General features: G+C 27.5%; 1 protein-coding gene across 1 annotated transcript; it reads right to left on the reverse strand.

The window, feature by feature from the left end:
* On the reverse strand, positions 1 to 3157 carry LOC106774460 (hypersensitive-induced response protein 2). The gene is made up of 6 exons (XM_014661463.2): positions 3026 to 3157; positions 1963 to 2160; positions 1485 to 1605; positions 1207 to 1298; positions 980 to 1076; positions 1 to 648 (listed from the first exon to the last, which is right to left on the reverse strand). Exons 2-6 carry the CDS (start codon positions 2149 to 2151, stop codon positions 284 to 286), a joined length of 864 nt encoding a protein of 287 aa, XP_014516949.1. The 5' UTR covers positions 2152 to 2160; positions 3026 to 3157; the 3' UTR covers positions 1 to 283.
* Positions 3158 to 15689: the final 12532 nt, after the last annotated feature.

A 15689-nucleotide genomic window follows, 5' to 3' on the forward strand; every position in this document is an offset into this window, starting at 1 on the left:
TAGAGAACTGCAATTTTACACATTCAATTTACAACTTACAAGATAGAACTCAAGAAGAACACATATTTTGGAAAGTAATTCTTATATAGCATATCCTCCAACAATAGGATTCACAAACAGCTTGTCATCAAAACTATCCTCAACACAAGTATTAAAAAAACTAGACATCAGTACTTAAGATGTATTATGAACACATGCAAAATAGGAACAGGAAAATATGCAGACATTCTAAGTCCAAACAAAAGAAGACAACACACTACGTTATTTACAACTCCGAGAAAGCTTAATTTGTCTGTGAAGCACTAGCCTGAAGAAGACCATCCCTGATCTGCACGGCGATATCCTTCACGGCGCCAGGGCCGTGCGGTATGAACACGGATGACGACTTCGAAGATGCCCCTATCTCTTTCATGGTATCAAAGTATTGAGTCACCAGCACCATGTCCATCACATCTTTAGCTGTTGTCCCAGGCACGTTTTCAGAGAAGGCAAGCACACTGTCCCTCAGTCCATCCACAATGGCCTGACGTTGGCGAGCTATACCGAGTCCTGACAGATACTTAGATTCTGCTTCTCCCTCTGCTTTCTTGATCTGCAGAATTTTTTCTGCTTCAGCCTTCTCATTTGCAGCCAACCTTAATCTAGCAGCTGTGGATAAGACAGTGAAAAGAATGAGGATATACTTATGTAAACATGCTGTTAAGGTACAGAAGTTTGTAAGAATGCAGTTCTGCAATTTGTAATTCCTACTACTTTATCCTATCAGAGAATTTATAACTTTTGTGTTCTGGCTGAAAACATAGTTATAGCTACCAAGCAAACCATATTGCAAAAATGCTTACACACAAAATCAGTTCCATCCAAAACCAACACAAGAACTCAGAAACAGTATGCATAACATCTCTACGTACTCTTATGCAAGGTAAGAGTAATTTGATACAGGAAACTGCAACTTAAATATATTCATAAAACATGTTACCTGCATTAATCTCGTTCATTGCTCTCTTGACATTAACGTCGGGCTCAATATCAACAATGAGGGTCTGGACTATCTCAAATCCATAAGTTGACATGGCCTATAAACATCAAGGTTGAATAAACTTGTTAATAAGGGTAATCACAAGTTATGACCTTGAAAGATCTGCAGATGAATATTTTAAAGAAAAAAAGGGAGAAAACAAAGCAATTGTAGGAAAGAATGATTACCTTTTCAAGCTCCTCCTCCACAGCCTTTGCTATATCATTCTTCTGCTCAAAGACAGAATCCAACTCCAACTTTGGTACACTGGCCCTGATAACTGAAGAAATGAAAAGTATCAGCAGTGTTAAAGAAGTTGGCCACAGTTATGAATTATGCTGACACAATACCCAAAAGGTATATTGCTTCACAAACGACAACCACAAATGATCAAAGTTCATTATTAACTTTGAATGCAATGATTACATATACATGAAATTTCAAATAGAAAAGTCAGCCTTCGTACCATCAAAAACATATGATTGGATCTGCTCCCTTGTGTTGGTAAGCCTATAGAATGCATCAGATGCTTTCTCAGCAACAGCTCGGTATTGCACAGACGCAACCACAGTGACAAAGACGTTATCCTAACAAGTTAATGGAAGTCAAACGCTAATAACATATCACAGTAAATCACTTATGAAACATCCAAACAATTTAGAAAAATCTTTTCCAAATATTGGTAAAACAAAATATTGATAGCATAAATTGACCAATAAAAACTTATACATTCCAAGATCAATGAAAACCAATGACAAAATATTTTCCCTAGAACTCTGATATGAAGTTATTAGAAATAAACAGATAAACTTTGTTGGAAATTGTTATTTATGTCAATCCAGTATAAATTGTCATTGTTATGTACCAAACAATTTCATGATATACACAAAATAATGAACTGCACCATGAAACAACGTAGGTGAAGGAAAAGAAGCAGCAGATACCTTTGTTTTCGTCTCACATCGAACATCAAGTTGCTGCACACGGAGTGACAAACCACCAGCGATCTGATACCCAAGACACCAAGGCAGACAATGGCATCCAGGTTCTAGAACATCAGAAAATTTTCCAAAATGCTCCTTGATGGCCACATTTGACTGATCAACTTGATAGCAACCGAATGCTTGACCCATTCTTCAATTCTGCAATAGAATAACACTACTCAACAAAATAGACCAAACATAGTGAAATTTAGCATTTTGCTTCCACAAATCTGCTTTAGTTTTCTGAATTCCCATCACCAGTTTACCAAGAAAGTGATAAAGTAAAATCTAAAAATACGCTTAACCACAGAAAGTGGATATAGTGGATGGAAGAAATACAAAATTTCAGAAATATGAATGTAAAGTAACAGTGGGTAAAAAGTCAACAAAAATCAACGGCTCTCAGCCAAAAGAAATACTCAAACCAGAGGAATATAAAGGCAATAAAAGTGAACAATGTTTATGTCTTCAAAGAATAAGACAATGGATTAAGTACGACACCACAGTATAATATTACAATTTAGTTTATCCAATATTTTTATGGGGGAACAAAATTAAAAGACAAAAGACAAACGAAACAACAACATAAGAAGCTTCAACTACACATCCAATAACAAAAACTCGGTTTTCAACGTGTAATAAATACTCATTTGGATTGGAACTCCACATTCTCTGTTTTCCTAAGAATCGCGCAGAGGAAAGCAACAAAATTCCAGAAAAACAAATACAGAACCCTAAAAGAGAGAAACAGTGAGACACGAATTATCAACCAAATATTAGGATCCAAGAAACCTAAAAGTTCCCAAACCAAAACTTCAAGGAAAATTCAAACCACCCAACAAAAAAGATGCAATTTTGAGCTGATCCCAGAAAGCAAACACAAAAATTAATATAGACCCCTTTGACAAAAAAGTTTAAGAGAACACAATTTAAAGTTATATCGCATGAATCACGCATAAGAAAATTCAAAGACCAAAAACTGGTTCTTTTTATCAGCACCCAAAAACAAAGAGCAGAAATTCACCTTTTAGGCTGAGAAACACTGGAATGAATCTTTTTTAATATGTGCAGCAAGTAGGCGCAGACTGCAAACCATACAGCAGGCTATATATATATATATATATATATATATATATATATATATATATATATATATATATATATATTGGAAAAAACAGAAATATATTATTGAGAAAAGTTATAACAGGTTCACTTTTATGATTATTTCTGAAATATTAAAACACAATTAAGTAAGAGTTGGTGAATCTTATGGAGTTAGGTATTTATACCTTTAAAATATATAAATATACAAATATTACTCTAATATAAAAGAGAAGCAATTTTGAAAAAGAAACTAATAATATTCTAATAATTTAAAATTACGTGAAGAATAAATAACCAAATATGTAAAAACAAAATTATCTATTTTTTTTTTATGAAAGATAAATAAGAATATTTTGAAGATAGCGTAGGGTTAATCCTTTAATAAAAGATTAAAACAGCTGCTTCCTTGTTTGTTAGAGGGGACCACATGTTGTCTTATCACAAGTGACATAAGCCATAATTTCATTCTAGGTTGTAAATATCTCCTGCCACTTGTCTGTTATCCAATATCCATTATATTAAACTTTTGTGTATTGGCTGTTCATGTCACACTGGTTTGGACTTTCGGGGTGAATATATTATTTCTAATGAGAAAAATATTATTCATTAGCATTGCGGGTGTGTGGCATCGGATAATAATCATATCTACTATGAATTCATTGATTTTTACGATGACTACTCAAAATATATTAATAATTAATATTATCAAAATTTTAACCCTTTTTAATTTAAGTTATAGTTTTCCTTTATTTCCTTTTTTTAATTTTAATTCAGAAATATCAATAAGCTTTTTACTAGTTTATAAGTTAATTTGAGTAATTTATAATCTAATTCGAATATATATATATATATATAATAAATATTTTAAAATAATCTATTTTAGGAGTTTTTAACTTTAAATTTTAAGTAAAATAAATTAGAATTTATTCAATTATTTTTAGTTTGGAATATTTAGTTTTTGTAATTAGGAAATGTTGGTAGAATAACAGATTTTCGATGGTGGGATATTTGTTGATAGTTGTAACCATCCTTAGACCGTAAAAAGTGTGTAATGTAACGTCCCGGCAACTTACATCCAGGCTAAGCACGCTTAACCATGAAGTTCTTATGGGTTAGGCTTCCGAAAAATAAATGCATTTTGGTGATATGGGTAGCCAAATCAATTCCTTTAAGCTATCCTTCAACTGTATAGTCTCATACCTATACAGTCTCCAAATTCCTCTCATTCCGATGTATGTTCGATTCGTCCATGTGCCCCTTCCACTCGAAGCCTGCCAGGAGCCGCTCCTTGTCCGTGCCCCCTGCACCATGCTTCTTGCACCGGCGATCACTCCCCGCCCTCGTCAGTGCCCGGGTGTCACATGCCCACCAGCTTCCGTCTGGTTCGTCCTCGAACCACACCGTATTGGGAGAGGCTAGGCTCTGATACCATTTGTAACGCCCTGGCAACTTACAGGGACTGTTGACTGCCCCCACACATCACCACGAGACTTTCCAGTGTGCTTTGTCCTCACTCGCACACCTTTGTGACACCCGAGCACTGACGAGGGCGGGGAGTGATCGCCGGTGCAAGAAGCATGGTGCAGGGGGCACGGACAAGGAGCGGNTCCTGGCAGGCTTCGAGTGGAAGGGGCACATGGACGAATCGAACATACATCGGAATGAGAGGGATTTGGAGACTGTATAGGTATGGGACTATACAGTTGAAATTTTTTTATAATTTTTTGGAATAATATTCCATTTATTAAACAAATCATAGAAATAGTATATTTTGGAAGGACATATATAAGAATGACAAAAAGGTTAGGATAGCCAAATAGTCTAATTAAAAGAACATAAATAATGGTTGGAATAAACTTAAAATAGTTATTTATTTTAAAAATCGAAAAAAAAACACTTATTGTTAAAACAATTTTTCAAGAACTAAACAAGATGAACACTTATTATAATAAAAATAAAAAAAATGATATTTTAACACCAATTTTTTTGACACTATTTTGATACTGCACACGTGTCAAAATGTGGTAGGACGATTTCAAATTAAAAAAAAAACTTTGGTTTTTCTTTTCTAAATATGCCCTTTTCTTAGCTTTTTTTAATTTAAAATCGTCCAACCACATTTTGACACATATGCAGTGTCAAAAATTAGTGTTAAAATATCATTTCCCTAAATATAAAACTTCTTTTCTAACAAATAAAAAAGTTTAAACAAATGCATTGAAAAAATATTTTTTTTATTAAATAAACATTTAAAAATTAGAACGTACAAACTTTCTCTCCATAATACACATCTTAGATTTGTCCATAGTGTTTGTTTGTTTCCGAAATCCATACGTGACGTTCGAATAAAATCAGAAACTCACATAATTGCACTTTGGAAACTTAATCTTAGTTTTGAGTTTAAAATAAAAGATAACGTGATTATTAATTAATTGTTGTAATTTATACAGAAAGGAAGTTGGCGTGGTGTGTTTGGATTACGTGATGGCGAAACGGGCTTTCCATTGTGGGAAATTTCGGAACAATGAAAAGGCATGTGAATGGCATAAGCGCGTTTCCATTGTGGGAAATTTCGGAGCAATGAAACGGCGAGTTAATGGCATAAGCGCGTTTGACAATTTACAATTTCAATTTTCTTTTAATGATAGCAGAACAATGATGTAGCATTTCCCAAGTTAGTTTTATAATATGCTTTAAAATAACTAAAATATAAATATCTCGATTAAGAAAATATTTGAAAGTGATCCTTCTTTACTTTTTTTTTACAGATAATATCGATTTTTACATTTTTGTATACTGATAAAAATTATTTTTTAATTTTTTTCTTGAATAATTAAGTTAATGGATTAATTAATTTAACTTTTATTTATATAAAACAATATAAATAATTTAATATTTTACTTAGATTTTTATATAATAAATATAGTTTATTTAATTTTTATTATATATTTAATATATTTAATGTGATTTTTTATATTTTATATTATTTTATTTTATATTTAATAAATATTTATTTAATAATAAATGATTGATGAATTTAGATCCCAAAATTGATATTATATTTAATATAATATTGAAAATTTCAAATTTTATTTTGAATAAACCTTTAAGTAAAGCAAAAATATATTCTTCCAATTTTCTAAATAACTTTCATATTCTGTGATAAGTCAATAGTCAAATTGATAATGACTTACACCAATCAAATATTTATTATAATATCCCATATTTTAAATGCAAAATTAGATAATTGCATAGAAAATACAAGTCGTCACCAAAGTCTTGGCTGCTTTGCCAACTCAAAATTCTTCAAAGTTGACTTGACTTTTCTTTTAAATATCTGTCCACCAATAATACAAGATATCTCAAATATATAATAACTACAAAGTGATTTTTTTTTATCTGGTTTAAATATATAATTATTGTTTCACGTTATTTTTTTTCTTATATTTTTTTTATTGATGTGCATATTATGTTAAATGATAATATGAACAATGTCATGTATTTGTTCTGTTATTACTTGTCCAAATTATTAAAAGGATAATGATATTTAGACAATATTTTTTTGACAACATTTGAATGTTGATTACGTGTCAATCTATGATTGGTCAAAAATCACTCCACAATAATGTTTATGATTATTATTATTGATTGTGGAATGATTTTTGACCAATCATAGATTGACACGTAATCAATATTCAAATATTGTCAAAAAAATGTTGTCTAAATATCATTATCCTTATTAAAATATCATTTTAGAAAAATTGAAAAGATTTTGATGTGCATGTTGTCTTCCATAATGTGAGGAGAACGAAGTAAGATAAAACATAAATTATAACTGCCACAACGGCGGCACCACTCCACTCCATCTACTACTACGAGTTAATTAATCATTTAGTGAACTAACTCAATCCGGTACATTTATTAGGGAGTTAGAAAAATTTGAATTCGGGCTAGGTTGATTTACTGGTTCATTTAATTATAATTTTTTCTAAATAAAAAAAATATAAATTTTCTATAATTCAAATTTAAATAAATTTCACCCTCAACCTTCATTTCCAACATAAGTGTTTAATTAATTTTGAAAATAGAAAACTTAAATAATTTTTTTAAATAAAAAATATAATAAATATTTTTATATAAAATTAAAATTAAATTTTAATAAAATAAAATTAGTTAAGTGGATTGATGGACCAATCCGACACACGACGAGTTCAATCCGCATGAACCGGGTTTAAATAAATTGGGTTAAAATTTGACCCACATAAAAAAATATAATTTTTTCAAAACAACTCAACCCAAACCTGTGGTGAGCAAATTAACCCGTAAATTGTAACTATATTGACAGCTCTAAGATAATAAGTTGTATTTTGCATTTAGATAGGTTGTCTGAGAACGATCTTGATTACAACGTTATCATTAATAATGTTCCTGTTTGTGGCTTATCTGGTATAGTTTCATGTGGTGAATATGTTTCCTGTGACTCTGTCTTTATATTCTCTTCATATGTACAAAATCAAAACTATTAAAAGTCGCTGTTTTTTTATTTTAGAAAACCATTTTAATAACATGGATAGGGATATGTTGATTTTTTTTTTCAAAATATACACACTTTAATTAAAAAATTAAACTTATTTGAAGGATTTTGCTTCAACTTCAAGCTACTTGAACATTTTCAAGGATTGCAAAATATTTTGTGGCAAATGGTGATTTTTTTTTTCTTCTAGGTTACAAAACTTTTGCTGTTTAATTTCTTATATTTTATTTTTAATTTTATATATTTCAATGATTTACGTCTTCATAGTTAGAAAGTCTTAAGTTTTGGTTTAATTATTAATTTTTATTTGTTTATTTCTATTATTTTTATGTTTTAATTAATTATATTATGTATTAATTATATCTTAAATAAATAAGTTAAGTACAGAATTCAATCGAATCAAAACATATATGTAAAATTGTAAAAAAAAATTATAAAAATTACATATTCTAAAATCTGAAAAAAATAAATTGTGGAGACAAATAATTAAATAATGATAAAAATTATATCCAAGCTATTTTTTTTTATCACAAATAATGGGTGTTTTTCCCCTAAATAGTTTTAGTTCAAATAAATCTACCATTTTGTTCAAAATATTATGAATTTTTTAATATGTATGGATAATCTCTTTTCAAGTATAGTGGTCAATAATCCACGAATATGATATATATAATCTAATCTAGTCATAGTCTAAATCATTATATAAAATAGTATATAATTAAAATAAATCCAAGACAGATAACTCAAAAACTACAATATGCTATTACAAGTATTTTAAAATGTCTAAAATAAATATAAGACTTATCTATAATTTTTAAGAAATTATACAAAACATATTTAAGTTGAGTGTTTCAAAAAGAAATATAAATAACAAAACTAAAAGTATAAGGTTACTTACTTGTATTATTATTGTCTTCTAGAGGTAGCTCAATTTCGGTTTTCTCATCTGCTTTCACCTATAAAGATAATAATTATAAAAGAGGATGACAAACACAAAAAAAAAAAAACAAAAAGAGTAAGCTAGTATATATAAAAGATTTTTCATAATGTCATTAAAGAAACAACATTTACAAGCCAAGTAAAATCATACATTGAGTCTTAAAACACAAGTCCCATAAAGAAAAATACTCTTCTACACTCAATCATCTTGATAAACACATTAATATTGGACTACAAGGAAGTTTTAACACTGATGGATATCATTCACCCACAAGATTAATCCTAACTAGAACTTCAAAAAGATTTCTTGATTAAGACCTTTTGTCACTCTCAACCCCTACTTCATCCTTCTCTATACGAGTGTGAATGACCTATCATGATAACTTCTTATTTGAGTTCCCACATTAATGCATACCCCAAGAAACATAATATAAGGATTTTCCATTGAAAATCCTATCAACCTTACAATCCATATCTCATTGTATTCCAAACATTTATATTACCATTCATACATTTATGTAATCCAAGCAATCTTCACACAACTCACATTCACAAAAATCATTGAACATGGAAACGATTGAAAAAATTTGTTAGTTTTGCTCAGCGAGATCATTCACTTGCTTAGCGAGTAGTGCCAAAAGCCTCACTCACTCAATGACTTAGAAGCATCACCCAATAATTCTTACACTAAGACAAATTGCAGACATCCAACGAGGGCACCACTGTAGCTCCCACTAATTTGCATGTCAATCATCGCTCACCGAAGGCTCAGGCTCAACAACAATCAAGTCAGTGAGCTTTCTGACTTTGGAGTTACTCAACGAGAATACTTTCGCACAACAACCATTAAGTCAAGGATTCTCTGTCTTAGGAGTGGCCCAACGATACAACTCTTCGCTCAGTAAGTCTGCATAGTTGTAGATAATGAAATTTTACAATTATGCATATCTAAACCTACCAATTTTCATTCCAATTCTTCAAACATAGCATAAACATTCCAATTGGATGTTTATCAGTTAAACTCAATCCAAAACATCACAATTACCATATTATTCATTATACAACCTAAATATGTAAATTAAGATTCTACATTTCCCAATTCAACAACTCATATACATTAATCATCATAATTGATCATACAATTGCAGTTGCACAAACACATTCATTCAATTGATCAAAGTTAGAATTTAGAATAGTCGTGCTTCTCTTACCTTTGAGACAACTCAACATGCTTTAAGAACTCATAAACATTAAAACAACCTCGGACATGTATGAAGCTTTATCTACCCCTAAAATTAATACAAACATGGTCAATGTATGTCATCATTGTTTAAAAGATAATCATATAGATAACTTTAAAGACACATGTAGACAAAGTAGGTCCACATGCAAAAAAAAAAAAAAAGAATAGATTGAACCTAAAAAAGAGTTAGAAAAACAACTTACTTAAATTGAGAAATTAATCAATTGATTTTGAAGAACCCACCTAAGAGTAATTTTATGATTTTGCTTAACATAACAAGAAATGAGAGCGCTAAAAAAAGTGATTTATAAAAATATTATATATTTTAAAATAATAAAATTCAACTTATGAAATTTTATTCATACTTAAATATTTTATTAAAATAATCGAGTGAAACAATGGGTGTTGTAACCCTTAATTTTATTAAAATTATTATACTTTATATATTATTTTGTAGTAGTGAAAACATTCGTGTGTCTAATTTTCTTATGATAATAAAAATTAATAAAATTATTATTAATGTTATTATTATTATAGTTATGGAATTAAATAAAAGTATTTTTTATAATTTTAGTGTAAATAGTTTTTATTTATTTTAATTAAAAATGGTTAAAATTAAAATAACCAACAGATTAAGAAAATGTTAAATTTAAAACATGATATAATTGATAAAATAATTATTTTAATTTAAAAAATATATTTAAAAGAAAAAAAAATGTAAATACTAAAGAAAAAGTTTTCTTTCTTATATATAATATAGATGATAACATATTGCGTCTCCCCCCACTCTTAGATATTTTTATTTCTGGATTGACGAGTTTTTAGAATAAGTTTACAATTGGTAGAAATAAACTTCCACTTAATTTCCACAGAACAAACAAAATCAATTACGTTTTTCATTTTGAATGGTGGATAATGATAATATCAAAAAGTCATATGGGATTTAACGTTTTAAAATATAGTAATAGTATTATAATATAGATGTGTTTTGGTTTTAATTAGTTTATATGACTGATTTTTTATTAGTGATCCCATCATTAATTTTAATAATGATAATATCATCATCAGTAAGAAAATATTATGTTAACAAAATTCACATCTCAATATCTCCCTGAAAGAATGTCATAAAAATAAATATATTTATAAGATTAAAATAAGAATGGTATTTGATTTATGAGACTAAATAAAAATGTTTTTTCTATATAAACTCTCAATACATGTATTTTAAATAATTGTCCTGATAACATATCGATTTTTAAAAGATAAAATACATTAACAAATAATAAACATGACACTTTTACATTTAAGGGAATTTTCTTTTAACATTCAATAATATTTTTATTTCCGTATAACTACAATTATAATATAATATATAGGGTAGGTTATTAATTTAATATTCTCAATATAGGAAAGACTTCAACCAGTTCTATATCATATTAAAGTGAAATTTAGTTTAACTTAACTTCATCTATATATTATATAAATTGATCTCATCTTTAATAGAAAGATTTTGAACATTTTTTCTATTAAAAAATAATATATGTTATCTATCAAACTACATTTAACTCATTTTATGAATTTGTTTTATATAAATTTTAATTTTTTAAGTTTTCCAAATTTTTTAATACCAATTTATCTTTACTAAATCAATTATAAATTTACGTTTGATAATAAAATTTAATTAAATTATCATGAGTGGCTGTTAATTTTTATTGATACTAAAAATGATATTTAGTCAATTAACAACTTTTTGAATTAATCATAGTTTTGTTTAGAAAAAAGAGAATGATTAGTTATCTTTATTCTTTTACTAATTAATTATGATTTCTACTGATTATACTTCTTGACTGATTGCTTTAAATTATACTCCTTGATTGATTGATTTTTTTTTTTGTTAAAAAGATTACATCAGTATTTTAATTTGATACATTAATTCGAGAGTTTGAGGTGGCTTTGTAGTTTTCAATTGTTATCCGGTTTATCCAAATGCAACCTTGTTGCTTTCATGCTTAAATGCTTTCTTTGTATTTAGATTAGAAGCTTATTAAGGTTATTTTTTACACTTGAAATGTGTATATTGTGAGGGTTAATTAATCATGTGTGAAGATTTGGATATACGTTTGTACTCGATTAGGAACTTTTTGCTGCAAAGTAAATTCTATTAACGGAAACATTATATGATATGGTATTATCTTAATCAATATTTGTCAATGCATTTAATTATGATACATTTTATAGCATCCGTGAATGCATTTATTTTAATTTGTGAGATGTTCTTAACTTCATCTTTATTATATTTATTGTCGTATTTCATTTGGTGGGGTATTAATATTAACCACATTTATTTACCTTTATTATTGAGATTTTTTTTGTTAAATATGTTTTTGGTATCTAAATTATCACATGACGTCGTGTTTCTGAGGTTGGCAACAATTGTTCAGATGTCATGCTTTAACGTTCATTACTTACATGTATATTTGTCTTGAAGACATGACACACTGTTAGCCACGTCAGAAAAAAAAAAATTAACGACGTTGATTATGAAGGACTAAATATGAAACTTTATAAAAGAAAAGGTGAAAATGGATCAAAGTTTTGGAGAAGGATTAAAACTAAAATCGTATGATAGTTTAGAGATCAAAAACATATTTAATCTTTTTATTTTATTCTCGAGGTGGTTATAATTTCATTTTCATTTATTTTTATATTTTATGTTATTTAGTGGGGAGGTTTTTAACCTAATTTTTTATTTATTTGTCCTTATTATTGAGATTTATTTTATTGAGTGAGGTGTCCATAATTTCACCATCATTTAAATTTATTTTCATTTTTATTTTATTTAGGTGTTCTTAACTTTATTCTTATTTATTTATCTATATTATTTGAATTTATTTTATTCATTGAGTGTTAATAACCTCATTTCATTTCACTAGTATTTAGTGGATTTTCACTTGTTAATCTAGTTTTGGTTATATAATTTGATTTTATTTACATTGCTCAAGTATTTTAATGAAAATAGAGTGTGATTTTATATTTTGGAATATGTGATATTGAATTATGTATGCATAAACAATTGTTAAGTTGATTTAATTATTATGTTCATGAAAGGAACTTGTTCTGATGGTGTTATGGTTAAGTAATTTATTACTTTGATATTAAATAGTGTTATATCAATTCTAGTTAGAGTTATATATGTTAGAACTAGACTCTTTTGAGCGTTGTTTGGACTTTGTTCAGAGTGGCTCTTCGAGTGGTTAGTTGCAACGAATCTCTTTTTGGTAGGTAGCTCAGTTGAGTGGAATGTTCTTAGGATGTTGAGTTTAGGAAGCACATGTCTTTGGACAGAGAGTTCTAAAAATTGTGTTTGGGCTTACTTGATTGTGAAGAGTCTTTAGAGTGTCGAGTTCAAAAGACGAGTCTTTTTGAACAAAGAGCTTTAGAGACTAGTGTTTGATGTTGGGTTCTTATATTAAAAGACTAAAATCTCTAAATAAAGAACTCTACGATGATCGTGATTTATCAGGGAACTCGGACGGAGATGCACAACTATGAAGAGTGGAAAAAGTCGAGAGAATAAAATTGAATGGTGTATTATATTTTACAACAATAAAATTGATGTAAATGGTATAATTTCTCTTAATGTGGTTTATATTATAAGTGAAACTTGAATAGATTTGATAAATAATTTTTTTTTTATTATAAATTATGTCATAAGTAAATATTTTTTATACTAAAATTTTGAGATGTTATATTGTTTAATATAAATAATTTTATTAATAAAAAATATCATTCTTAAATTTATTTTAAGTCTCTTAAATTCTTTTACCTCTTGTGTTTATTACTTTCTATTCTCACTTATAAATGAAGAAACAAAAGGGAAAATGGATAATATTTTTAACATACAACTCCTCTAAACAACAGCATACTCACATTATCAAATAAAATTCAACTTTTACCTGTTTGTTTTATTATAAATAAGTTGTTAACTTATCATTACATCTTATAATAGCACTTTTAATCATGTAATTGAGTTGCTATTTTTCACTAAAATGTGATAGCAAAAGTAAAATAAAGATTAAAATTAAAATATCCGTATAGAAATAAAGGTTGAATAAAGTCTTTAAAAATATTTTTGCAAATTTATGTCCCTAACCACGAATTCTTCTGCAAAAGACAAAAAATAGTTGTTGTTAGTGTAAAACTTACACAAAGTAATTAGTTTTAAGGTACTTTTTTTATTTTATTTCAAATTTGTTTTAAAAACTTTAAAAATAAATTTAAAATGCAAAACTCGATTGACTCAATATATTTGTCACCTAATTGCTTGAGTTGATTGATTTTTTTAAAACACACAAAATCAACTTAATTTAATCAATTTTAATTGAGTCGAATAATGGATTGAATTAAATTTAATCCAACTCAATTTGTGAACACCCATTACTTTTTAATATTTAATAATATTATATCTAACACCCAAAATGCTACTACTAAATATAAATAAAAAGAAACACTTCTGCATGTAATTTTCTTCATGCAAAAAAAAACATTTTATATAACATTGTAACTTACTCGATTATTTGCATGTATATATATTTTCTTCATAAAGTACTAAACTCGATTATTTTAAGACCGAATTATTTTCCTCTTTTATAAATAAAATGAAAAGTTAAAAGTTCAAAATTCATTTAGTTTTAAAGATGAGAGAATATTGGCATAATAAGTTCTCAAATTCTTTTCTCTTTTTCTTTTTCACAAGCATGCATAGATTTAAGTCTGAGTTTATATACTTTAGTCATAATCAAAAGTTGAAAATTCAAACCTCCTTTAGTTATAAAGAGAAGAGAAGGTGATAAAAGTAAAGAAAAGAAAAGAAAATAATCAAAGTAAATAAGAATAAAGGTATAATAAACTCTTATTGTCTCGATAAAGCATCAAATAATAAATATATGCTACCATGATGAAGAAGTCGAATTTGTCTATAATATATTCAGTTTATTTATACTAAATTAAATCCAAATTCAGTTAATAGAAACAAAAAATTTATTTAGATTAGATTATATTATTTATATAATTGAAAGAAGTTTTTCCCTTTTAAATTAATTAAAATAACAAAGTACCAATTACCATTTTAATTAATGAATTAGCAATTAATTAATTACTTAAAAAATAACAACGAAGTTTTACCTTTTTTAAATAAATTCTCGTAAACTAACGTTTCTCTCCTAAAAACATTTTAGCACTTAACACACTAACTACATGAAATTACTTATACACCCAAAAATGTATAAATTAAAAATAAAATAAAATTAATGCATACACATTTAACATATCCATTAAATAATAAAATATTTTATTCGTTTATGACGATGATAAAATAGGTTTATCCTATCCACATGTACCCCAAATAGTTGAACACATTATAAATTTGTATCATTTAAAATTTTTGGCACACCCTTTTAATTTTGAATTGTAAATTATATTTCTAAACTTCTTTTCTGTAATTAAAGGGAATGCATCAAGATTTTTGAAGGTACAAGAAAATGGGACCAGGTTGTGACCCTAAGGCAAACATGTTCAACCACTAGTTTGGAAAAATCACTATCTTAGAAAAAGTGGTCACATGGTTGATCTTTGAAAATTAAAACACAAAAAAAAAATGATTTTTTTTATTAATAATGGAACCAAATTGAATAAATTAAACAAAAAATAAAAGACAAACATATTTTTGTTGTATTTTTCAAATATTTCTCTAATATTAAAATCTTCCTAGGTTGCTTTACAATTGCATTATATTCATTAGCATAAATATATATTCTGAGTGAAACGTTCGCACACTGTATGCAATGCTAAATGTTGCATTCACAGAAT

This window comes from Vigna radiata, chromosome 1 (genome assembly GCF_000741045.1).
Source record: "Vigna radiata var. radiata cultivar VC1973A chromosome 1, Vradiata_ver6, whole genome shotgun sequence".
Classification (NCBI taxonomy): domain Eukaryota; kingdom Viridiplantae; phylum Streptophyta; class Magnoliopsida; order Fabales; family Fabaceae; genus Vigna; species Vigna radiata.

Excerpts from the sequence above, each read along its gene's own strand:
- LOC106774460 (XM_014661463.2), bottom strand. The coding sequence starts at position 2,151 with ATGGGTCAAGCATTCGGTTGCTATCAAGTTGATCAGTCAAATGTGGCC. Across the intron at positions 1,606-1,962 it reads GATGTGAGACGAAAACAAAG|GATAACGTCTTTGTCACTGT; the intron begins GTATCTGCTGCT and ends TTAACTTGTTAG. Across the intron at positions 1,299-1,484 it reads CCAATCATATGTTTTTGATG|TTATCAGGGCCAGTGTACCA; the intron begins GTACGAAGGCTG and ends TCATTTCTTCAG.